The sequence below is a fragment of the Accipiter gentilis genome, chromosome 18 (assembly GCF_929443795.1).
Source record: "Accipiter gentilis chromosome 18, bAccGen1.1, whole genome shotgun sequence".
In the NCBI taxonomy this organism is placed as follows: domain Eukaryota; kingdom Metazoa; phylum Chordata; class Aves; order Accipitriformes; family Accipitridae; genus Astur; species Astur gentilis.
Genome location: NC_064897.1, coordinates 15,777,455 through 15,804,038, shown reverse-complemented (window position 1 = coordinate 15,804,038; position 26,584 = coordinate 15,777,455). Strand labels below are relative to the sequence as shown.

The window sequence follows — 26,584 nt, the reverse complement described above, 5'->3', positions numbered from 1 at the left end:
ATGCTGTGGCTATTCCAAAGACATACAACTCGCTGCACTGTGCTGGGCTCTGGCCAATATCTACCAAACACTGCTTGATATTATGCAGCACCCTCGGGGGGAAAAGGGGGAAAAGATGGAAAACAGGACAACATGTACCGTGGCTACCCAAACCCTGACAACAGACACCGTGGCTGCCCCTACCCCGACAACAAGCACCGTGGCTGCCCCTACCACGACAACAGGTACCATGACTACCCCTACCCCGGTGACAGACACTGCAGCTGAACCAGAGAACCAGCCTGTGCCAGTATCAGTCGCCCCTGTACAGAAAAAGAAACACACAAAGAAATCAGTTCGCTTAACGAGAGATGAAGATGAACCAGGGTCATCGCGAGAACAGGAGGTAGAGGCAGAACCTGAAATAATTACCCGATCTCTATCCATGAGTGAGTTGCATGACATGCGAAAAGATTTTAGCCGCCACCCAGGTGAGCACATTGTTACCTGGCTGCTCCGATGCTGGGATAGCGGGGCTAGTAGTGTGGAATTAGAGGGTAAGGAAGCCAAGCAGCTGGGATCTCTGTCTAGGGAAGGGGGCATCGACAAGGCGATTGGGAGAAAAACACAAGTCCTCAGCCTCTGGAGGCGACTTCTGTTAGGTGTAAAGGAAAGATACCCCTTCAGAGATGAAGTTACATGTCACCAAGGCAAGTGGACCACCATGGAGAGAGGTATTCAGTACCTGAGAGAATTAGCCGTGCTGGAGGTGATTTACAATGATCCAGAAAATGCGCAGTCACCCACAGATCCAGATGAAGTCCAATGCACACAACCCATGTGGCGGAAGTTTCTACGAAGTGCACCACCAACCTATGCCAACTCATTGGCAGTAATGTCCTGGAGAGAAGGCTATGGACAAACGGTGGATGAATTGGCTGTCCAACTCCGGCAATACGAAGGGAGTCTCTCTTCCTCCCTACGGGCCTGTGTCTCAGCTGTGGAGGAGTTATCCCGAGAGTTCCAGCAATTCAAAGTGGATCTGTCCTCCTCCTCACCTGTACAGGCCCGCATCGCAGTTATTGGGAGTAAGCGTTCCTCTGCCCAAGAGAGAGGAGAGAGAAAGTACACTCGACGGGCTAACCTGTGGTTTTACCTGCGTGACCATGGAGAGGACATGAGGAAGTGGGATGGAAAACCCACTTCAGTCTTGGATGCACGGGTACAGGAGTTGCGAGAAAAAGCAACCAGAAAAGAGAATTCTTGGAAAACTGCTGCTCCAGTTTCCCGTGAGCAGTCCCCCAGACGCAGTAGATGGGCTGATCTCATTTCCGATCCCCTTGAAGGGACTTCCGATTTACGTGTGCAGAAAGTGAGTAACGGATGTTCTAACCAGGATTAGAGGGGCCCTGCCTCCAGCCAGGTAGAGGAGAGGGACAACCGAGTCTACTGGACAGTGTGGATTCGATGGCCTGGCACATCAGACCCACAGGAATATAAGGCTCTAGTGGACACTGGTGCACAATGTACCCTAATGCCATCTAGTTATAAAGGGGCAGAACCCATCTGTATCTCTGGTGTGACAGGGGGATCCCAAGAGCTAACCGTATTGGAAGCTGAAATGAGTCTAACCGGGAATGAGTGGCATAAACACCCCATTGCGACTGGCCCAGAGGCCCCGTGCATCCTTGGTATAGATTATCTCAGGAGGGGGTATTTCAAGGACCCAAAAGGGTACCGTTGGGCCTTTGGTATAGCTGCATTGGAGACGGAGGAGATTGAACAGCTGTCTACCCTGCCGGGTCTCTCCCAAGACCCTTCGGTTGTGGGGTTGCTGAAGGTTGAAGAACAACAGGTGCCAATTGCTACCACGACGGTGCACCGGCGACAATATCGCACCAACCGAGACTCCCTGATCCCAATCCATAAGCTGATTTGCCAACTGGAGAGCCAAGGAGTGATCAGCAAGACTCACTCACCCTTTAATAGTCCCATATGGCCCGTGCAGAAATCCAATGGGGAATGGCGACTAACAGTAGATTATCGTGGGCTGAATGAAGTCACGCCACCGCTAAGCGCTGCTGTGCCAGATATGTTAGAGCTTCAATATGAACTGGAATCAAAGGCAGCTAAGTGGTATGCCACAATTGACATTGCTAATGCATTTTTCTCCATTCCCTTAGCAGCGGAGTGCAGGCCTCAGTTTGCTTTCACTTGGAGGGGCGTCCAGTACACCTGGAATCGACTGCCCCAGGGGTGGAAACACAGCCCCACCATTTGTCATGGACTGATCCAGGCTGCACTAGAAAAAGGTGAAGCTCCAGAGCACCTGCAATATATTGATGACATCATCGTATGGGGCAACACGGCAAAAGAAGTTTTTGAGAAAGGGAAGAAAATAATCCAAATCCTTTTGAAGGCTGGTTTTGCCATAAAAGAAAGTAAGGTCAAGGGACCTGCGCAGGAGATCCAGTTCTTAGGAGTAAAATGGCAAGATGGGCGTCGTCAGATCCCTGTGGACGTCATCAACAAAATAGCAGCTATGTCCTCACCGACTAATAAAAAGGAAACACAGGCTTTCTTAGGTGTTGTGGGTTTTTGGAGAATGCATATTCCAAATTACAGTCAAATTGTAAGCCCTCTCTACCAAGTTACTCGGAAGAAGAACGATTTTAAATGGGGGCCTGAGCAACGACAAGCCTTTGAACAGATTAAGCAGGAGATTGTTCACGCAGTAGCTCTTGGGCCAGTCCGGACAGGACAAGATATTAAAAATATGCTCTACACTGCAGCTGGGGAGAATGGCCCTACCTGGAGCCTTTGGCAGAAAGCACCTGGGGAGACCCGTGGCCGACCTCTGGGGTTTTGGAGTCGGGGATATCGAGGATCCGAGGCTCGCTATACTCCAACTGAAAAAGAGATCTTGGCAGCATATGAAGGAGTTCGAGCCGCCTCAGAAGTGGTTGGTACTGAAACACAGCTCTTCTTAGCACCTCGACTGCCAGTGCTGGGCTGGATGTTCAAAGGGAAAGTTTCCTCTACGCATCACGCGACTGACGCCACGTGGAGTAAGTGGATCGCACTGATCACACAGCGAGCTCGCATAGGAAACCCCGGTCGCCCAGGAATGTTAGAAGTGATTACGGACTGGCCAGAAGGCAAAGATTTTGGAATGTCGCCAGAGAAAGAGGTGACACGGGCCGAAGAAGCCCCGCTGTATAATAAACTGCCAGAAAATGAGAGGCAATATGCCCTGTTCACTGATGGGTCCTGTCGCATTGTGGGAAAACATCGAAGGTGGAAGGCTGCTGTATGGAGTCCTACACGACTAGTCGCAGAAACTGCTGAAGAAGAAGGTGAATCGAGTCAGTTTGCAGAGGTGAAAGCCATCCAGCTAGCGTTAGACATTGCTGAAAGAGAAAAGTGGCCAGTGCTCTATCTCTATACTGACTCGTGGATGGTGGCAAATACCCTATGGGGGTGGCTACAGCAATAGAAGAAGGGCAACTGGCAGCGCAGAGGTAAACCCATCTGGGCTGCCGCACTGTGGCAAGATATCGCTGTTCGGATAGAGAAGCTAGTGGTAAAAGTACGTCACGTAGATGCTCATGTACCCAAGAGTCGAGCCACTGAAGAACATCAAAACAACCACCAGGCAGATCAGGCCGCCAAGATTGAAGTGTCTCAGGTGGACCTGGACTGGCAACGTAGAGGTGAGCTATTTATGGCTCAGTGGGCCCACGATACCTCAGGCCATCAGGGAAGAGATGCAACATATAGATGGGCTCGAGATCGAGGGGTGGACTTGACCATGGACACTATCTCACAGGTCATCCATGAATGTGAAACATGTGCTGCAATTAAGCAAGCCAAGCGGCAAAAACCCCTGTCACATGGAGGACGATGGCTGAAATATAAACAGTGGGAGGCCTGGCAGATTGACTATATCACACTCCCACGAACACGCCAAGGCAAGTGCCATGTGCTTACAATGGTGGAAGCAACCACTAGGTGGCTGGAAACATACCCTGTGTCCCATGCCACTGCCCAGAACACTATCCTGGGCCTTGAAGAGAAAATTTTATGGCAACACGGCACCCCAGAAAGAATCGAGTCGGACAACGGGACTCACTTCCGAAACAACCTCGTAGACACCTGGGCCAAAGAACATGGCATTGAGTGGGTGTATCACATCCCTTATCACGCACCAGCCTCCGAAAAAATTGAACGGTACAATGGACTGCTGAAAACTACATTGAGAGCGATGGGGGGTGGAACTTTCAAGCATTGGGATACACATTTAACAAAAGCCACCTGGTTAGTTAATACTAGAGGATCCGCCAATCGGGCTGGCCCCGCCCAACCAAGAGATCCACATACTGTAGAAGGGGATAAAGTCCCTGTAGTGCGCATAAGGAGTATGTTAGGAAAGACAGTCTGGGTTAGTCCTCCCTCAAGCAGAAGCAAACCCATTCAAGGGGTTGTTTTTGCTCAAGGACCTGGGTACACCTGGTGGGTGATGCAGAAGGATGGGGAGGTTCGATGTGTACCTCAGGGAGATTTGATTTTGGGAGAGAATAGCCAGTGAATTGGGCTGTATGATATTTAACTGCTAAATAACCTGCCAATGCATGTCATTGTATCTATAGTGTCTATATGCCATATCAAGGGTATTATTGTGAGAATTATCCAAATGACTACAGGATGGACTTTTGAAACTGAGCCAAGTACAACAGCGATAGAACTTAAACTGGCACCCACCAATTTCCTCAAGATCAACATCTTCGACCTGCAGACCAGGGGCATGAGTTGCACCAAATGTACTAGCCACAAGTTCCAGAGGCAGCGTACAACAACCCAACATCTCACACCATCTCTCTCTTATCCTGAAGAACTGTTACAACAGATAGAGCCCCAAAATTGATGGACACATTAGAGGGATAGCCCATAGGCTAAAGGAACACCGTGTGTGTGTGTGCGAGGTCAAGGGATGGAATCCATATACTTATATATAAGACAAGGAAAGTTGTAGTGGTTGATTGGAAAAAAAAATAAAAAAAGTAAGATCTGGGCATGATGTAGATGGTATAGAATAAGGGGTGGATAATGTCCTGGGTTCAGCTGGGATAGAGTTAATTTTTACAGGAACCTGGGAGGTGGGGGCATAGCCGGGGCAGCTGACCTGAACTAGCCAAGGAGCTATTCCATACCATGTGACATCCTGCCCAGTATATAAATGGGGAGCGGGCCGGGGGGTGGTCTCTGTTTTTTTCGGTGGGGGAAGTGGCGGAGCGTCGGGTCCCGGGTGGTGAGCAGTTGCACTGTGCATCACTCTTTTTTGTATACCTTTTTTCATTAGTGCCGTTGTTGTTGTTGTAATCTCTTTTGTGTTTGTCCCAGTAAACTGCCTTTATCTCAACCCTCAAGGTTCCAGTTTCTTTTCCTTTTCTCTCCTCCGTCTCCTCCCCATCCCACCGGAGGGGGGCGGAGGAGTGAGCGAGCGGCTGCGTGGTCCTTTGTTACCGGCCGGGCTGAAACCACGACACCAGGTCGAAGCCTGCTAGGGTGTCTGGGAAGCGGGCTCTGAGTGCCATGGCAGTGACGATGGCTTCTTTAATCTGGGAAACATTCAGCATCCTAAAGAGCAAGAGAGAGAAAGCAGTACAGAGGCTCACTCCCATGGGCCTGCCTTCTTTGGGTTTGAGTTGTGAAACGGGGCCCCCAGGGGTATTTCCAAAATGCAAGTTGCTCCTGAATCTGACAACCAGCTTCAGGTCTCCAGAGTAACAGCAGTAGAAAATTGATGTTATGAAAGGAAACCCCTGAATGACCAGGAAATGCCTGGCTAGACCCTGCTGTCACTTGAGTTGAGGCATGCTTGTCCGACTCACTGGCTTTCCCATCTACCAAGCAGGGAACACAACAGCATGGAGAGAAACGTTTAAATATTTCTTTTTTCCCTCTTGACTGTTTTGCTGGGAAGTGGGGCAGTAGCTGCATTTCAAGAGAATTTTAAATTTAGATTTCTTCCAGCCCTATCGGACTTAGACATCACAGCACGTTTTGCAGACAGACTCTGTCCATACCCACGCTGGCCAAAGGCAAGCCAGCTCTGAACTGGAAAGAGCATTGTGCCGAGCCGGAGTGAGTAAGTGCTGCTGAGAGGTCTGTTATATTTGCTCAGGATCACCTCACATGACTTCATGGCATCTGGCTGACTTGGAGAACAGCCTTGTGCCTGCCTGCAAACAGCAGCGCAAACATACCATACAAAGGCTGCCGGGAGAACAGCGTTTGCAGGATCCCATGAGGACCTTTGCAATACCGAGTGCCCATACTCGGGCACTGCTGTGACTGCTTCAGTTTCCACAGAGAGGGGGAGTACGTCCAGGCTCAGGACGAGAGCGTGCACGGCTTGGGCACACACGCTCACAGGCAGCCCTTCCCTTGCTCGTTCCCACACCCAGTGCTCACAGACGCTTGTCTCCCCAGCACACGCCATGAGCTAACCCTGGTCACTTTGCACGTACACAGACTTATATAGATGTTTTCTCATCCTCAGCCTTTTACACATGCCAGGGAATGCTTCGGGAGTCAACATCCCAGGTCTGACGATGCATGCAGGCATTGCTGACCAACTGTGGCATTTCAGCTCAGCCCTCAGCATCGCTTCTCCTGGCCTGGACCCCTCCCCACCGCTGCCTCCAAAGCAGCACAGCTAGCTGCGCACAGCACTCTTAGCCCCGCTCAGCCTCTACCTGTGTGCTGTGAATATAATCTTGGCTCCAAGAAAGTCAGGGTGCTCCTTCACAAATTGCCTAGTCACTTCCTGATAGGCTGCCACGGACCATGATTTGTTATGCCGAGTGCCATCCAGTTCATACACCTGCAGGGCGAAAAGCACATGGCAAGCAGAAGTTGGAAGAGGTGTTTTATTGAGGGGTGGGAGAAATGAACTGAAAAAAGCCTTGGGAGAAGCAATGTGCTGCGGTCCTGGCAACAGGGCAGAAAAAAGCAGTTAAATCTGTGCAGAACATTTTCTTCTTGAAGCCTTTACCAGCTGGCAAGAACCAAGGAGTGGTTTTCCTCCCTCCTATGTGATATAAGAAAGAAGTTTCTCCATGTTCAGATATGGCAAGCAAGTGCCCTTAAGCACCCAGAGGAGACCATGACCTCTTACTCATGTCTGTTTCAAATGCTGGAGCATTTTGTCCAGCCGTCTGGCGGCTCACACACACTCTCTGTGCCTTGCGGTGTCAGTCTGTCAGCCAAGGCAGCCTCAAGGCATGTGAGGGCTGAGCCCCATAAGCTACCAGCTGGGCTGGGCTTCTGCTCCCCTCTGCCAGAGGTTTGCTCCATGACCTTGAGTCAGTTGTTTAGTCTTGCCACGCTTTCCCAGTTCTCTGGCTGCAAACTGGGAAAAATAATCCTTTTGGCATGCTCTATCTCATCAACTTACTCTGCGAGTTCCTCACCGCCAGGGCTATATGCAGGGCTTTTGCCCTGCTTTCAGCAGGGGTGTAGACCCCGCAAGCCCCAGTTGATACTAACCCACAAAGGCCCCGTCTGGAGTCGCTCACAAACAGTGGCTGAAATCACTCTGTTCTCACCCTTGTCGCCTTTCTTTTGTCTTCCACCCTTCTCCTCCACCCTTCACCCAATCCACTCCACCTTCTGACTTCCCCTCCGGTGCTGGCCCTCGCAGCGATGCCCCTCGCTAAGCCCCTGTGCCCCGTCATGCTGTGGTGTCCCCCCCTTGCAGGCACCAGCAGCTGTGGGGCGGCCGCAGATGCTCAGAGGAAATATTCCCCTGCTGCCGCCCATGGGAATGTGAGACTTTACACAGCTGAATTTGCAAACACAGCTGGGTTTGGGGTGCTCTTCCACAATGTTTGCTGTTTCGCACTAAATCCTGACTTTCATTTACTTTACTTCAGGGGCCGCTTCTGGCGGGCTTTCCTGCAAGGCGAGCTTTTGCAGAGTGTCAGCACTGTTGTCTAAGCCTTGTAGAGGATCTCCAGCCACACGAGCATCTCGCTATTCCCGGCACACCCTGCTCACCTCGACTTTCATGGCAAAGCGTTTCCCTTCCCTCGCGTCCCCGCTCCAGCCTAGCTGGCGCTTCCCTGCCTGCGCTGCCGGTCGGGGCTGGCAGCCCAGCGTGCTCGCAGCCCTCGCAGGGCTACCTGGGCTGCAGGCAGCTTGCCCGCCTGTACCTCGCAGCACGCCGAGCTGCCGGGTGCGAGCAAGCCCGGGGGCTCTGGAGGCTCCCACGCCTGGAGCCAGCATTAGGGGCTGGATGGGAAGCACATCTTCCCTGCCAAGCCTCTCTTCAAAAGACATTACAACCGTGTCTAAGGGCTGCCGGTAAATGCAGGGTATTTTCCAGCCAGGCCCACGCACTCGTAACATCACAGATATTCTTGGCCCGGAAACCTGTGTGACCTGGGGGGATGCCAGCTCTTGCACTGTCTCACAGGACAGGAATTTTGACATTGCTGTTATTTTCTCTTTCCGGGTACCCCAAAGGCAGATGGTGACTGAGTTCAGAGCAACTGGCTCATGACCAACCCCCAGCAAAGTAAGATACATACAAGCTTTGTGGTCTTCTCCCCCTCCTTTTTTTTTTTTTCTTTTCAATACACCCTTCTCATCTCAGGCACGACAGAGTGTCAGCGTGCAGCCCTGACACTGAGCCTTATTTCGCTATGGGGCCAGCCCGAGCCGCAACAGGGTAGGGTTAGCAGCCCGGCTCCCCAGCTGTTGGGCAGGAGGCATGCACAAAGCCAGATCAGCCTCCAAATTTGTCACAGCACCTGCCTGTCTGCTGACAGGGTGGCCGCAGAGGCCTTCCCAGGAGCAGCGGTGGTTGCTGGGGTGCAGACATTCATCTGCAGCTGGCTGGAGCCTACCAGCCATTGCACGCAAGGGCAATGATTTAAGGAATTTGGTGGCACATTGAGGAGTGGGGCCACCAGCAGGACATCAGCGTGGTGGCTCCATCCGCTGGGCTCTGTAGTGCCAGCAGCAACCTGCTACCGGCGTTCCCCTGCACAAGCCACCAGCACCACCTGGTCCTTCAGGTGCTGCTGGATGGACCTTGCACAGCAGCTTCATTCCCGTTGCAAGGGACTGTTAAGAACATGGAGGTAGGTGGTGTAGTGAGGAGCAGCGGCCCCAGTTCATTTGTTTTGGTAAGGCATCCGCTTCTCTGACAGAGCTCCCACTGCTTGGAGCTGCTCTGGAGAACTGTATGGAAAAGGTCTATCTGCAGTGTCGAAATTGCCACTAGGAAAGTGGGAACCGTTACAGCCGAAGAACAGTGGTGGGGTCTGCTGGTACTTGGGAAGGCATTGGGGCAGCGTGGGATTGTAGGACAATCTGACCAGCTCCAGGTGAAATGCAGGGAGAAAGGCCACAGATTTTACTGTTAGTGGCAATGAAAGGAGCAGTTTATACTTCACATGCATAGCCAAAATTTAAGTTGTCTGCAAACTGTGTAAGACTGTGCTTTGCCAATCGGTTTACTAGCCTGTTCAGAGAAATCATTCTGAAATAAGCTGTGGATTTAAAATAATGTAACTATTCCAGAATAAGTCTCTATTCAAGATGGGAAATTGTTCCAGAAGAGCTGCCACAGAACAGGTGATTCTGGTGCAGACAAAGCTGAGACGCATCTTCCCAACCAGCAAGATTTTGCCACAGCTCCCAGTCAGACTGTACAATGCAGTTTTGTGCTGCTGCCACAGTAGGTATCTTCCTTAGCCATGAAGAACAAAGCTTCTCTCGCTTTCAAGCCCTTGCCTATGCAAATCTCCAGCAAAGACCTTTGAATATGATCAAGGTTTTCCAGCATCCTTAGAAGGGCAGGTATGCAAACATCCAAAAACTAAATTCAAGATAGGGCTTGAGAAAAGTTATGGAGAAATAAGGATTTAAAAGAATACTAGAGAAGCCAAAAAATACGTACCGGAGGCAGGAGAGCTCTTATCTCAACATACTGTATGTTATCTTCATAGAGCTCCAGCAGCCCCTGGTAGAAATAGGCCTTGAACACAGGTGCATAGCAGATAAGTCCAGAGGCAATGAGAAAGACTTCTTCAAATCTTTTCCAAATGAAAGTCTGAGAAGGGTATGCCAGCTCAGGGGCATCTGTCACCAGGGTCAAGTTTCTCAGCAAGCTGTAGAAAAGGGTAAAGAGAAGAGGAAGAATTAGAAGAACAAACAAGACAACTGGCTTTCAGCATGCAAAAAGCTGCTGGCTGGCAGCTGGGTGTTCAGTAGAGGAGGAAATAGGTTTCCTCCAAGATAGGTGTGAGTTTTATTGTCAGAGACCAAGCTTTGCGGATGTGACACTCTCCCACCCATGCTCTGGGGTGCAGCAGGGCAGCGGCTGTGCTGAAGGAGGCACGTGTTCTTTGGGCAAGACCAAGAAAAGGTGCAAAGCCGTTCCTGCCACAATAGGGGCCCAAGATCCTGTTGGCACTGCAATAAAACAGGCATAACAATGACTGGTGCAACTAGGAAGCATTCAGGTCATTTTTCTGCCACCTATATTTACTCCTCTAATGGCTGGTACAGCCATATGCTGTTCCAAAGTCATATGCTACACGTTGAGCTACAAGCAGGGTAAGACTAAGTGTTCCAAACCTGCCCCTTCCTTTTTAGAGGGCAAAATCTTGAGGACTAATAGAGTTACAAAGGCAAGTTTGATGTTTTTATGTCATAAGAATTGCACTCTGCTACCCAGGGGTATCCTTAATCTGAAGGTAGGCTAGTACATTACTCCTGCAGACAATATATTCTCCCAAACATCTTCAATGCATGTAAAAAGTTACAGCACCCAGCCCTCTGTTCACCACCTAAAGGCAGACTGAGTCTCCAGGAGATGCCATGTACTGGGCCACCATCAACTTGTTTACTAAACCTGTAACTTGCGCTGGTACTTTCATATTGTCAAACTATGTCATCTAATATAAGCAGGGGGAAAAGGACTGTGAATCAGAAAACCTTCCCCACCACCACCATGGAACAAACCTGATATCCTGCCTGCCTTGCTGATAACTTCTTCAGATTGTCTGCTGGGAAACAACTGATAAGAATCACAGGTCCTGGCTTTTCCTTAGCGGGACAGAAACATATTTATTTCCTCCATAGACTCAGCTGGCGTATAAACCTCTTTCAGAAATCCAGAGAGGTAGCGGGTAGTTTTATCAAGCAGAGTGTAAGGGAGCCAGTAATTGCAAGGTTATCTGGTTGTGGGTGGCCGCTTGCATTTAGGACAGGGTGAGCGTCCATGCTGCAATGCTGTCCTCTCTCTGACAAGCTGATAGCCTTCATGCTGCCCGAAGCCTTGCCTCTGGCAACAGCTTTCCTCCCTCCGCTGGTGGCCACGTGAAGAAGAGTTCATAATAAATTTCTCAGACTGGTGGGCAAAGCCTAAATGGCAATACAGGGGTCATTAACTTCGTTACTGAGTGGACAAACTGAAGCCATTGCAGCAAGCTACAGAGCCAGTTGCTTGCAGGCAAGTGGGCTTACGGGTCTGGCCAGGACTGATGCTTATCTAGTGTCAGGGGCTAAGCAGGCTCAGATAGAAATACCTTCAACCATGCTTCATCTTTCATCTGAGTATATTCTTTCACCCCTCGATAACAGCTACTGATCTTTAGTAACGTTTTGTGTTTGATGTCTTGGCCCCCATCCTCTTTGCAGTGCTCTGCTCTGTTATATGGGAGGTGTGGGTTTGATTTGTGCTCTTATTATCTTCTTCCAGGAGGCTTCTGTGGATGGAATTAAAAACCTCCCTCCTACAGATGTAAAATGTGATCTGGTCCAAACTCATAAACTGAGACAATCCAGGCAGGGACATCCCTTTTGAGTCCCTCCATCCAGCTTGTAAAACGGAGCTGTTCCCCCAGCATTTGCCTGCTGTTTCACTCTCTGAGGACCCTCTTCCACTGGCTGCAGTTTCATTTCTTCTTTGCTCTGTTAATTTCTTTGCCGGGAACAATTTTAGAAGCAAAACGGTACATAAAGAGATGCTCATACCACGGTAAGGATGAGATTTTAAATGCTCAACAGTCATGAAAATTCAGTGTTAAGGTTTCCACAGCAACTTCAGCTCTGCCCTCCTGCGCATTACAACAGGGGCTTTGGTGCCATTATCACAGGACACTGGGCAACACCAGCTACCGTTCAGTAGTCCATGCAACCTAAGGGACCGAGCTGGACCATGGCAGGGGCGGTCGGCATTTTGGGCGGGCAGTGGGGAGCACGCAGCAGTGGGAGACACCACAGCATCACCCTAGAAACCAGGAATGCAGGAGCCAGGTGCATGTTGAAGGCGCTGATCCAGCTGCCGGAGCTGCGGTGGAGGCCAGCCGCCGGCGGAAAGGGTGTGCTGCAGCTCAGCGGCGAGGGGAGAGGAGGTTTCGTGTGGGAAGAGCTGGGGAAAAGAGATTTTTCCGCTCCCCTCCTGGCCGAAGGGCAGCTCCCTGCCAGCGCCGCACTCCGGTGGAGAGCACCTGCCCGAAGCCCAGAGCTGAGCGGGGCTGTTCCCACCAGCCCTGCGAGCACCGAGGGAAAAACCTCCCCATGGATCAAAAGGCCGTGCAAGCCTGTTCTCGCCACCCCGCGCAGCTTCATTTCAGATAAGGACGGGCGGTTAGCTGGGCTCCCACCGCTTTCTCCCCCTGTCCTGTGAGAACTCGGCTCCTCCAGCAATAAGCGCGCACAGGGCTCCCCTCCCTGCCTTTAAATCTAGCTGTACAAACTTGTGGTTGTTTACTTAGCCTGTGCTCTTGGGCTAGAAACAGCAATAAATCCCCACACCGCCCTGCTCCTAAAAGCACATAAATCAAATCGTGCTTTTTTTATAATCCCCTTCCCTTTGAGACTGATTATTGATCCCTATAACTGTTGAAGATTTATTGCGTAATAGTGATCCATCCTTGATAACTTGATAATCTCCTAAGGATTCGGGAGCTTTTGCCATCAGTAGCTCATGCAGATGAAGCAAAGCTTCATAAATACCTTTTTTTGCTTCTTTTCTGGAATGGGCCCTTGCCAGTGATCAGGTGCAGACTACAAATAGCCTTCCATGTCATGTCATATATGCACTGAACAATGCTATTGCAATGCATATGCCCAAAGGGGCACAGCTAAAACGACCAGCTAAGGTTTATTTATTTTTCAACTGTGGTTTTGCTTTCTCTTTTCCTGGTTTTTTTTCCTGTTTTGCTTTTTTGTGTTATATAATGCAGAAGCAAATGGTTTTGGTGCCTTGTTTTTAAAGGGATTCTTTTTCCTGCTTCTTTTTTCTGTTCTTGATGGGTAATTATAGCCCTCTCCTCACTGTAGTATCTGAATGTCTTCCAGTGGTGCATTAAATAGTGTGACTAACATCTGTCACATGTGGTTCATTCGCTTTCTCTCTCTCTCTCGTCCCCTCTTCTTCTCCCCAAGGGGAGACTTCTAGAGGGAGCGGAGTGCTTTGTTTCTGTAGTGGATTTTTATTCTTTTTTTTTCTTTGTAATGCACACACTGCCCTATTTTTCTGTGAGATAAGGCAGTCAGAGGACACGGAGGGGAAGGTGATGGCGGCCCGGGCAGCCGTTAGCACCCAGGGGAGTTGTTCCTGCAGCTTCGGCCATGGTGTCAGCTCCCTCACAGATGACTTCATCCTGGTGATAGAGAGCTCCGCTGGGCCGGCGGAGCTGCACTGCCGGGCATGGCCTTAATCCTCGGGCTGCTGGCGGGGGGGTGTGCCGTGGCATTTTACAAATATCTGGAATGTCAATGCTGTTTCCCTAAATATCTAGGGGCACGCTCTTGCTTTAGAGATGGTGGCCACTACGTTGCATCTTGAGGAAAAAAATGGCATTCTCCTATCACATAATTGTTTGTGAAGTAAATAAGTGAGGATTATTTTTGCTTTTAAGTCTCAAAGCAGAATTCCCTTCCTTTCCGTGTCTCCTGGCCTGTGGTCTCCTGGCTCTCATAATAGCATCCTTTGGAAGCTTACCAGTAACAGAATACTCCAGGGTCTTGGCCCATAAGACCTGTGTTTTGAATAGGAATGATTAAACCTTCTTTTGAGGCAAACAAACAAAAAGACTTCCTTCCAAAACACACACACACATACGTATATGTATGCATATGTACCTATGCAGATACCTCTCTCCCTCACCCCTTCCTGGTCAGGAATGCAGTAAAAGGTAAAAGGGGTGCAGCCTCTCGGAAACACTTCCATTGTTCCCTTCACGTTTGCTGATCCACCCTGTCTTGCATGAGAGCCCTTCCCTGCTGCCATATTCCCTTGATACTTCCTTGAAACCACCCAACTATCCATCCGTTCCTTCCTCTGACATCTGCTTTCTCTCAGCTTGTCAGTGCTCAAGGGCAAAGAGGAGTGCAGGAAAGAGGTAGCCTGGGATGCACATGTTCAAGAGACTGGGAGAGTTTCCAGAAACTGAGAAGCAGAACAGATTGGGGCCTATTCCTGGCTAGAGACCTATTTCCAGACGGCCAAAAAACATTCCTAACCCCTAGACTAGTACTCGGGGATTAGATGAAAATAGGAAGGGAAGCGCCTCAATGTGGCTCTGGTTCGTGTGTTGCACATTATGTGCAATGACTCCTCTGCAATTTTGTGGTGATGAGCACAGAAGGGCAAGAAATGAAGGACAACATACTCAAATGAGTAAGTCTGAGCACCCAGGATGCGAGAGATCCAAGTTTGTACTTGGCTCTGGCACATGTTGCTGAGGAAAATCACTTCATTGGTCTCTGCCTCGGTTTCCCCTCGGTTTCCCCTCGGTTTACCCTGGGGGAGACCCTTGTAGTGGGGTCTGTCTTGTGTCCTTGTGCAGTGCCTGCCACTCTGAAGTCCTGCTCTGACTTGTGGCTACTAGACATTGTCAGACAACTAATACAAAAGAAGGGGAATATGACAACACTGCCTCTGAAAAGAAGTCATGTTCCCACACAGGAACATAGGGAGCCAAATAATGCACAGCTCCATCCTCCTAGGTGTATAGGATGCTGTGGCCTCTAGCCTCAGCCGGAAAGGGCTGTCACGCTACAAAAATACAGCTGAAAGAAAACACAAAGGGTTGCTCCTGAGACAGTTCTGAAATTCCCAGTGCAATTGCTTGGCCTTTAAGGAAGCGAAACTGTTTCAAAATCCAATCTCTTGCACATTATTTATGGGTCTCCTGGTGGGGTTGAAGAGAGCTTGTGCTGTGATCTTTCCCTCCTCATCATTCCCAGTAGAAATGGAAGGGAGCTAATGGGGAACCAGTTTTCTCTTTAGAAGATGTAGATAAGTGACTTCTCACTGGATCTTATTTCCTCCATCATGTGTCAGGGCAGTTGAGCCTCAGGATGTAAAAGGTCAAGAGTCCTGGGTCTGGCACTACTTTCTCCTTCCTTTCTGCACCTCCGTAGGAGAGGGCTGGTGGGTGCCCTGGAGAGTCAGCTCCCTCTGCCCTGACCCTTGCTGTTGTTGGGGAGGGAAGGTAATGCCATGCCAAAGGTCTGGCAGGTCCTCAGCTTCCCAACTCGACCTCCTTCCCAGATCTGTAGGGCACAGAGCCCAGATGGCTTCCATGTGGAGGGGATACCAGCTGCCTAAGAGTTAAAAGGTCTCTAAGAGCATACACCCTCACTGAAGAGCACTACAGTAAAACCCATCAAGTTTCACTTAGGAAATGCTGTAATTAGGGTCACCCGCAACACCTTAATCCAGCCTTCTCCTCGCGTGTCAGCATGGCAATGCTGTCTTTAATTACATGACACCCCATACTATTTTTTTTCCGTGGGACCCCAGCCCCTGTAGCACCGCAGACGGCATTGCCCTCTGAAAGGATCGCTACTCAATATTTTCCTTTGTCCTCATCACTCAGTGTCTGGCTTCATGCATTATTTAGCGTGCTCTCTGCAGCCCCCCACACGCCATGCAGAACTACTCGCTTCCTCCTGGCCTTTTCGGCAGGGCTTTGTCCTGGGATCAATGGCCCCTGGATGGGGAGACAGGGCTCCCTCTTCCAGTCACCACCGGCTGGAAGGGGAGCCAGGCTGTTCCCACCCACCTGTAAGTGATTAAATGGTAGGTGGCTGCTCAGCACCTAACACCTGGTCCTGATAAAAGGCTGCTAGCAGTAAAGGTAGGAGCTGCCTGCGGGGAGGGGAGCTCCTGCACGAGAGTGGGTGAGCGCTTGCCTTGGGGAGCCGTCTGTGGTGTGAGGATCCTGGACAGCTATAGGAGATGTCGTCTGTAAGGGGAGAAGCTCCGTTGGCAGGAGGGAAGAGTGCTGCCGGGCAGAGGGCCTGTGTGTAGGCTTCATTGGCTCAGTCACTGCTCAGGCTGAGACCTAAGGCCTTGTCGGAGGGCAAGTTGCAGTTCCTGGTGCCTGAGGGTCCTGTTGGGAATGAGTGCCTCATGCTTCAGCGTAGTGGGTACTAGTGGGATTTCAAAGACAGTCCTCAGAAAACAAGGCTGGTGTGTGGAGGGGGAGGTTGGGTTGGGTTTTCTTTTGGGTTGTTTGGGGGTTTTTTGCTAGTGCAGTAACTAACATAAGTAGTTTGCCCAACTTCTTGCTCTGAATCAAGACAATGACTTTACAAATGACTTCTCTACTGTTGGGGAGAGCCTGTTCATCAGCTACCTGACTTCCTCGTCCTGTTCCTGGGTACCTCAATGGATGAGGCAAGGTCTTTTACCATGCAGCTCTGTCCCATGCTGGGAGTACATCCAGCCTGGGTGCTGAGGAGAGGTGAGAGCAGGTCACATAAATGACTGTCTTCAGCATGTCTGTGCAAAGGACCAGAGTGAGGGTGCACAGAAAATGTCAGTTTGATGGTCTCTAACTCTGGTGTACTTAATGCTGCAACCCACAAACTCTTATATTGCTCTTTGATTTTTCTATGTGTGCAGCCCTAAATGGAGTTCCCCACTTCCAGAGCAGCCAGCAAATGGGGAAGTTGGACTAGAATGATCCTGCTGGCTACACAATGCTATCATGAAGTACCCACCAGCAGGCTTGCAACCCCTCTTCACTCACCTGCTATCAAACTCGGTCACGTTGTGCAGCTGTTTCCGGTAAGTCTCTAGCAAAACCCACTGGGAGCACTGGGCTGGCACTGGGTGAGGAGGGTGAGGCTTGGAAAAGCGAAACCGAACGGTGCCCATGTGGGTGAAGCAGATGTAGCAGTTGGGGAGGTAGGTGGCATTGTAGACTAGCCAGTCCACGCTCAGGATGGCATAGTCATGCAGGTGTAAGACAGCACCTGGTGGGAGGAAAAGTATATCCTAATGAGACGAGACAGCGGAGAAGAAGGAACTGAGGTTTGATGTGAGAGTAGTCTGAGTTTGCCCATCCAGGGGCATCTGGAAATGCTTCTAGATGGCTGTGAGTGACCTCTCCCAGCAGAGGCTGTGCGGCTGCTCTGCCTCCCCCATGCTGGGGGATGTGGCCCCCTCCACATCAAACGTGGGGCAGGCAGAGCGTGACAGCTCCATGGGGGCGGAGGGAGGGTGGGAAATCAATAGGGAGCTCTGCTGCTCTGCTGGGATGGAAAATGCTCTGAGTTATTAAAGGTCTTTTAGACAGACTTTGCTGTGAGCTGGCTCAGGCCCCACTGATTTAAAGAGGAACTCGCACAGTAGGCAGCAGTTTACAAGGCATGCTAGCTACATGGCAGACCTGAAGCAATCCTCTGTATCTAAGCAGTTTGAATCCCAGCCTCAATTTTTGCATCTAGTCCGTGTCTCTTCTTTCATCTCTTTGAAACTCTGGCATACACCGAAATCCCAGATCATGACACATTGGGGAATTGCACTCAGATGCAGAAGTACCATCTACTTCTATGCTTTATCAAAAGCATGCTCACTTACGTTGTACATCTGCTGCTGGCCAGCACAAAGGGCCTCTGGGATGCTCTGTTATTGTGCAGTATGTTGGCAACTGCCAGTCCTCCTGGCATAGGAAGCATCCTCTGCATGCTCACCTTCCTCAGCCCATCCTTTAGTTTTGCTAAAATATCTCCTTTTGCAGAGGCTTCTTATGTTATTGGTGCTTGAACTAAAATTCACCTTTGTAAAGGGAAGATACTGTGAGAGCTAAAGTCTTACAGATATGTATTTTATTAGTCTAGGGGAGACCTCATAGTCAAAATAGCTTTGATGCCCTTGAGGGTAAAGGGAGAACATGAGTAGCAAGAACAAGACAAAAGACTGGTATGTATGTGATGTTAGACAAACTTCAAGACTATAGTGTACTAATCTAATATAGACTATAATGTCTATAATATCCCACTACAAAGGGTCTGACTGTTAAGATGCTGAGCAACTGTGGTTGCTGTTTTCAACAGAGCTAGTGCAAGAGAATGGGCATGCTGCAGCTGTCTAGATCTGATCCTCCTTTCACTGGCAATGCCACCCTCTTTCCCTGTGTGAGAGCAGCAATAGAAATTACAATAGTGCTTGAAACGACAGTAATTCCCAGGGGCTCTGATCAAGACTGAGGCCGCTAAGACTGGGTCCTACTCAAGCAGCTACAAGGATGTGATCTTGGCCCTAAAAGCTTATGGCTCTTGCAAAGATTCTGAGAACCCTTTTCAACATGTCCTGGATTGAAAAGTGTTAATTTTTTTATTTCCTCCTTGGTATCAAAGATACCCCGTTGGAGGTGAAGAGGGAGGTACTTTTAAATTCCTTGCTCTTCAATTCATCAATGAGAGGATAATGATAATTCTGACATAATAATAATTTATGGTAACAGATTAGGATGCTGCAAGCCAAGGATCCTCATCCCACACCACAGGCTAGGAGGGAAAAGCTGGGAAGTGAGAAAGATGGCTCTTATCCATGTGCCAGTGTCACAGCCTTGCAAGTGAAAAATGCTCCTGTGTAGAGCTGACTCCCAAACATTCCAAAGCAGGTCACCAACCTGTTTTCAGGCAGTCATGTGGGCAAGGCCATGGGACTCTGAATCTAAAAAGGGACCACCTAGAAGTGTGGACACATTGTTCAGAGTCACGGGAGTATTGACAATGTTCACTGCAACTGTCTCATTTTTAGTTAAAGGCAGCAACTTGTTCAGCTACTTCCTTACTGAACCAGACACGCAGAGGGAGAAACTAGTCAGTTGGGAGTCAAGGCCTTCCTCCTGTGATCACCTCAACCTCCTGCCTCTCTGCTGAACTGTCAGCAGCTCAGGGACATGGAGATGTTAGGCTTCCTGCCACCCAGGATAGGTGGTCTGGATTTCACCTTGGCTAAAAATATCCTCTCCTCCTTTCCATCGCAACCCGGAGTACTGAGCTTTGATGCTGCTGCGTCCCAGCTGCTCACCAGAGGATGCACAGGATGATGTGGTGAACGTATTGGACAATCTCATACTGCTATCTAACCTAAAAAGGTCTAAATGCCTTTAAAACTGTGTGCTGCACAGTACAGAAACCCTCTTGGTAGAGGACATTGCAGCCTGTTAGCACATAGCTTGCTGCACGACGGGGGAAGTGACATCTCTAAAGGCAAGAGGAGAAATGCCTGCCCTTATAAGCAGAGATCTCCTGTAAGTGCACAGACCAGAACCTGATTATGAAAGACCGAGTGAGAGAATACAGTAGTTTTTATATTGTATTCTATGAGTCACATCAACACAGGCTTTGACTTGCATTCAACAAGTAAAGAGACTTGCAGTGTTGGAGGTAGCTACCTTCCTCCTCTAGTGCCCCCAAACTTTCCAGTAGACTTCCAGGTCTGCTACAGAACCACCTGCAGAAAGACTTATTGGGTGATACAGCATTTTTGGTTAAGTTGTGGGCTAAGACAAGGTTAGTAGCATGTCTGTGGTATGTGTATGTGAAAAAAGGAAAAGTCCTAGCTGGAACATGCTGAGCAAATATGGATGTCTGGGATGTCGTCTTGTCTTTGCTTCCTCTGCCCTTTCTCCACACTTGAAAGTCTGAAGGATTCATATTGTAAGTTATACCAAATGCTACAATTGCTGGAAACGTGTATTCATTCAATCCATCCCCCTCTTCCTCTCTCCCCCTGCTCCATCCCCAAGCTCAGAGGCAGGGCTCTTCCTGGAACCCAGTGAGCACAATTTACAGCTCTTGTAAGCTTGTCTGCCACATCTTGTGCTTTGTCCCAGCTCTGCCTTAGAAAGCAAAAGGCGACAGGAGGATAAATAAACAACCGTTAGGGCAAGCCTACCTTTTGGCATGCGCTTTAAGATGCTGAACACTGTGCTCTGATCAATGAGGCCTTTTGCCCGAAAGAAGTGCATGGTTGGAGGAAACTGTCCCGTAGCTATGGCTGTGGCAACCTCCTCCTTCTTGAGGTTTAAGAGCTTTGTACTGAGCTGCTGTTCCTGTCTACTCAGCACCAAATTGCCACCTGTTTGACGGGCTTTCTCCTCCTGCATTAGGGAGTCCCGGTCCTTCCAGAGTGGGATGGGAAAGCAGAGGGAAGCCAAACTCAGGAGAAGGTATGCCAGCCTTACGCCTTGCTCAGGTGGAGGCTTCATCTTAAAGCTGCACCTAGGCAGGGGGAGAAGATCGGAGCATTAGCACAGGTCAGAAGGTGACGTCTTAGCAATGACCCACTGGGATATTAAACTGTTAGCTTATTCTGCAGTAGTGGTTCAATTGGATGCTCAGTACTGGGGGGACCATCTGGTAGCAATGTCCCCTGTATTTAGGGCTATGCATTAGTACACTCCCCATGATGCCGATTCCACACAGCAAGGCTGAGGGCAAGGTGGAGAGGAGATATGGCTCCCCGGATCAGGCTGGCAGCACATCGTGCAGACCTGCAATATGGCAAAGGTCTAGTCCTGGAACAGGGGATTGGTGAGGTCAGGACTCTGGTTTGTAAGCTGGGATGGAGCCCCCTCAGAATAAGGGGTGCTGGTGACAAGGTGCTGGCTGTGCTGCTAGGGTCCCAGGGAGGGAAGCAGGGGGCCATAGCACTTGAGGTGCTTTCGGTTTTTGCTCGACCTAATCAGATCCTGATTCCTACGGTCAAGAGAAGACCTTGTTGCACCCTCATGGTATATTCCAGCTATTCAGAGGGGTTAATTTACAGGCAGAAAATCCCATGGCTTCCTCTGCGGTGACAGAGGTGAGTCCCTTCCTTGCAATCGCAGAAGAAAGAGGACGGGAGGGAGACCATGGGAGTAGTAAGAGATCACAGGAGACGGGCACATGTGAACTCTGAGAACTCTGCCCTTCCCCAAAAAAGCACAGCTGCAATATAATCCTTCAACACCAGGCTTTAGTGACCCTCCACAGCAATCTCTCCAGACCAAAGCAGGCTGGAGAAAAGCTCAACATTTTGAAATGGTCCCGCATCAATTACATAGTAAGTCTCTGCTTCCAGTCTTGTGCTTCCAGCCTGTCCTCCAAGTGTGGGTCTACCAGGGTGCCCTTAGCCCCATCAGCAGGCCCCAGGAGGTGAAGGCGTGCTGAGGGAGCAATCTGCTGGGGGCAGAGGCAGCCCCATGTCAGGGCTGGCTCTGAACTTAGAGAAAGAAACATCCTAAAAGGTTCTATCCTATCCCTGGTGAGGCTGACTTACTGTTAACTTTCCTCCTCCTTGCATCCAGAGCTCATCCAGCTGCCGCCCGAAAGAGCAGGGAACAGTTGTGTCTCTTGCAAGCTGGCTCTGTCCCAGCAAAGATAAAGAGAGGCAGGATCTGTCCCGGCGGTGCAGAGCAAGGCACCCGCTGTGCAGACAGTTCCTCTTCCTGTGCTGCCGGTCTGGCTTGCTCAGCTTTTATTTATCCCTGTCCCTATTGCTTCATGAATATATAAAGAGGAGGAGGAGGCAGGGGAGGTTATGAGAAAGCAGGACATAGGTGCCCGGGCAGGCGGCTGAAGGGAGTTGCGCTGGGAACTGGGGGGGTCAAAGCAGTGGGGGAACCCCTCCAGCTCACACAGAATAGAGGTGGACTTTTTAACCTGTCGTTGGCTGCCAGCGGGTCAGTCGGGTTTGTCTGTGCAGCCCTCCCGTGTACCCTAGTATGCATATGCAGCTTTTAAATATCCTGGAAGAAGCCATTAGGCGCACATTCCTGGTATGGGGAAACTCTTAAGCCCTGCTCAGGCTGTCCCAGGAAAACACATGAGCTTGGGCATCTAATCTGATGTAGAGCACCATACGTTTAATTCCAACAACGCTGCAAACTCTACTTACTAATGGGTTTTTATCCCAGAAAACACTAATATGTAAAAGTATTTTTACTTTGCCCAGTCTTTGCCAGCTGTGTGAACCAGGCAGACATCAATCCAACTGGCCACACTGGGTCTGCACTGGGCTCACAGGGCTGAGCTTGTGCCTGGGGAGTAAATCAGGTGGAGGTGGGTATGGTCTGATTTTTTTTTTAATCACAACAAATATTGTAATTTCACTGTTTTATTTTGCACAGTTGAATGGACTGAGTTTTAAAGTTATTTAAAACAGATGTTACATAAACAGCTTCCAGGGGAGAACAAAGTCCATTTGGTTTAATTTAATCAAAATTTTAACCATTTTAATTTTTTAATAAAAAAGGAAAGATCTCATAAGCCAAGAGCTATTGAAAACAACCCACAGCAGTCACAAAGGTCACTTTTAAGGCAGAGAAAGTAGAATCTGGTCAATAATAAGTTAATTTCATTAACTGGCACCACTGCAACAGATTGAAAGCGGGGTGGACAGGCCCCCCTGAATATCCCAGCTGGACACCACCAGCTCTTCCTCCTCTCCTGGTCCCCTCACCCTTTGCTGTCACCGAGATTAGTCCCAGCATCCATGCAGGGATCAGGCAGGCTTCCCCAATGGTCTCCAAGCCCCAGCCAGGCAGCGTGTTGGGAGGGTGGCTGCGGCCCCTTGCCTGCTCCTCAGCAGGGCAGGATTTTTCTTGAGTCTCAAGATGATCCTGCTCCCAAAGGGAGATCAGAGAAGTGGAAAGATGACCCAGCTATGCTTTGCAGCAACTATTAGCTGATGAAAGCAACCTGAGGATGGGAGGTACAGGGAGAGACCACAGAGGGAAGCGTGTGGAGTGAAAAAGGGACGGTTCAGTAGGGACAAGCATTCTGCCTACAAATACCTTCAAGGGAACAATATAAGTAAAGGAAGGGAATTGCTCTAATTATCTCTAAGTAGTAAAGCCTGGTGTTAGGACCATAAAACCAAATTCAGGCTAGGCAGTTAGAAAACCATCTCTGCAGTGAGCAATTGGGCGCTAGAGACAAGTTCCCAGGGAGGAGCATTGCGAGGGGTTAAAATGCTGTGTGAAGGATCTCAAATAGCAGCTCAGAGTCAGGCAGGGCTCTTGGAAATGCCTGCCAGAGGGCCTCCGAGATTTGCAGCACTGGCACGTCCTGTCAAATCAAGTTTGAAAAACAAAACCAAAGTCCAGTGCTAAAACACTTCTTTAATGGGACTTTTCCACATAAGCAATCGCAGCCATTGCCAGGAGAGTGCTGCACAGATGTTGCAAGGGTTGTGCTAGGAAATAAGAAGGTGTTTGAGATGTTTTGCTGTCTATTAAATGTGGTCCGTGCTCTGAAAACAAAAATCATGGGGGGCCAGCACTGGTGAAATAAGACCGTAGTCACTCTTAGGCAGGATCTGTCTGGACATGGAGGATAGAAGGAAGGAGAACAGGACAACCCAAGCCGGGGTATGGTTGCCACCAGCCAGGAGCTCCATTTTTGGGAGGACCTGGATTCCTATAGTGCCTGCAGGCGTTCACAGCTCTGGCGTCAGACCTCCCTGGGAACCCAGGTATGGTATAGGAAGACTTGCCCTGTATAAAGGACCAACAAGGAATGTTATAGGGGTCATTTCCATGCTGATGCATCTCTTGGCTAGTTTGAATTCTTGCTGAGAAGTGGGCAGCCTGTCTGGAGGTTGTGTAATACCTCTGTGTGTCTGTCCATAAGACCACGACTGCAATTCCCATCCAGTCTTGACTGGCTCCTGAAATAATCTTAAACTCCCTTGCTAGGGTCCTGCTTGCTGTTTAGCGGGGGCTGATAGGGGCATCAGTCATGCTCTGCTCCTTCATCGAATGCCCCAGCTGTTCCCTGGTTTCTTGCCCATGCTGACCTTTTGGCTGCTGCAGCTGTACCTAGCAGTGTTCAAAAGCCCTGCTTTAAAACTGTCACGGGTATGTCTGTGTGAGCTGCAGGCACACCCTTTCTTTATGCCCAGCTGCACATCAGATGCATGTGAAGCTTTAAATAGCTGGTGGCCACCACTTGGTGCTCTCAGTTGAGTTCCCCTTGGTTCAGTTTCAGTTCCATGTGCAAACCAGGTTTTTTTTCAAACCTTTTGAGCTTCTTGGAGGTGATGGCTAGCATCTCCTCCAGCATGCTTCCCCACCTCTCCCTCCTGCATCTTCCCTGATGCTGCCACAGCTGGGTGTCTTCTCCCACCATTAAGTCCCTTGCAGCAGCAGCAGTGCAAAGGGGAGCACGGACACAGACCCCAGCGGTGGGGTGTCAGAAGGGGGAAGGACTGCAGAGGCAGCAGCAGCATCATCGGGCTTGCGGACATGCGTTTTTCACTTCATGTTTCAGCTCGGCATCTCACGCAGTGCTTTACAGCTTCCTGCAAAGTCCATCTTTCTGCTGCAGCCTCTGCGCGGAGGATCAGCTTGCTGTGTGCCACTGGAGATCCCAGCCCCAGATTAAAGCCCTGCAGCACGTGTAGATGATAGCAAAAGTTACAGTGGTGACAAATTCAGGAGAGGCTAGACCTAGGGGTGGTGGAGACCCGGCTGTGTTTCCTGTGTGGGCAACCCATTTTGCATAGGCCAAATCCAAACCAAGGAGCATTTCTGATAGTACAGAGGGTTGGGGTCTCTTTTAGCTGCTTAGCCTCTCTGAACATGCTGAAGTTTAAGCCATGCTCTGGAAATATCACTGTAAAGCCAGAAAGAGAAGGTTGGAGCTGGGAAATGTGTTCTCAGCTCTACCAGTTAGATATCCTTTCTGTGCCAGCTGCCTCATTTGTGAAATGGGACCAATTCCCTGCCTAGCTGCCCTGCTTGACAGTAGTGATTATTTATTGTATCTGCTGGTGAAATAGCTGCACTCCCCGGGCCAATGGCTAGATGGCTGCAGTTTTAAAGCAAGTCTGGATAATAGACATACTCTAGTTTTGAGAGGAAAACTGTGAGGTGGGACAAGGGGCTGGAAGACAGCCATAGGTGGGCAGGCGCAGCAGGGAACGAGGGCAGGCTGTGGAAAGCCTGCTCCTTCAACCCCTGCCTCTCTGCCAGGGCTGGGTGAGACTGCAGTGCCAGTCCCCACTCTGAAGTGGTCCCAGCCCCCGGTTAATGCCTGTGAAATGCTTAGAACGTGTAAAATTGCTAAGTGCTATAAATTATTATTAAGAATAGACTGGCCCAGGATGTTTGGGATGATTAAAACCTCCCCAGTGGCCTGCTAAATAACCTCTGCTTTGGTCTGGCTGAGCACAGGTTGGTTTTTTTTTTTTCTTCCCGCCCCCACCTTTGTGCCCAGTCAGGCAAAAATCTGGGCCATTTACCAGCCAAGCAAGGAGGTCAGTGGGAGTGCTGCAGCAGCGAGGATGACAGTCTGCCACGGGTCATGCCGGCAGCATTGCTCCCCAACCTACAGCCAAGCTCTGCTCTCCCTCAAGGTGCTCCATCTCCCTTCAGAACCGCCCCCAGCTTAGCTGCCCGGCCATGCTTCTGTGCATCTGTCCTTCAACTCCTCCTCAGCTACATCCATGGCTATCTCCTGATTTAAAATAAGATCCTTGAGATGCTACAAGAACTGGAGCCAGGGAAGATGGAGAGAGCCATGGAAAGAGCTAAACTCCCAGGTTAATGATGAATCACTCTGGGAGTGGAGTCATTGATTTGTAATCATTGCCTGGCTCCCAAATATAATAGCCGTGAATTCCTCTGACCAGAGACCAAGATGAAGTGCTTTGGACACCTGCAAAAATTCAAATCTGTCTTGCTCACAAGAACAGGGCTCATAGCTCCAGGAGCCCAACAGCCTCATTGGCACTTGCCCTCTAACACGTGGAGCTGCCAGCGCTCACCGGCATCAGCCTGCACACATGCCAGGCTGTTGCTGCGCTGCTGCTGAGATGAGCTTGCAAATAAATAAGTCAAACTACATAATTTCCTTCAAAATCCTCCCACCCCTGCCAGGGTTGTTCCCTGCTGCTGTCACCGGGCAGCAGAGGGCTGGGAAGGGGAAGGACAAAACAAAGTGAGCCAGTGTGTATTAGCACCCTGCTGCTTTAGGAGCAAAAGGCAGGCTGCCAAGGGCTCCTAGGGCAGGAGCTGAGAGCCCTGAGTATTTGGAAAAGAGGCTCAGTGCCATCCAGGGCTGGTCCTAAGCTGACTGCGAGGTTTCTGTGCAAAGGTTCCCAGAGAATATTAGCAGAGCCTCAAGTCTATTATTTGTATTCTTGTATTCTCTCCCTCTCCTATCTGCGGTGGGGCAAAAATGAGAGTAAACTAGGCAACTGAAACATCCTGCATTAGCACAAGTACTTGACTCACTCTCTCTAGGGAATGACTTTAGGGAGGGAAAAAGCACAGTGCTGCTGTGGAAA

The 26,584-nt window shown here is 49.8% G+C and overlaps 1 protein-coding gene across 1 annotated transcript in view; it reads right to left on the bottom strand.

Annotated features, from left to right (window-relative positions):
* ADA2 (adenosine deaminase 2) overlaps positions 1-21,721 on the bottom strand; it is a 31,689-nt gene extending 9,968 nt beyond the window's left edge. The window contains exons 1-6 of the mRNA XM_049821818.1: positions 21,572-21,721; positions 20,207-20,532; positions 17,046-17,271; positions 9,950-10,160; positions 6,738-6,865; positions 5,526-5,616 (exon numbers count right to left, since the gene is read on the bottom strand). Of these exons, the coding sequence (XP_049677775.1) occupies positions 5,526-5,616; positions 6,738-6,865; positions 9,950-10,160; positions 17,046-17,271; positions 20,207-20,519 (969 nt within the window). The 5' untranslated portion in view covers positions 20,520-20,532; positions 21,572-21,721. The remainder of the gene's footprint in view (positions 1-5,525; positions 5,617-6,737; positions 6,866-9,949; positions 10,161-17,045; positions 17,272-20,206; positions 20,533-21,571) is intronic.
* Positions 21,722-26,584: the final 4,863 nt, after the last annotated feature.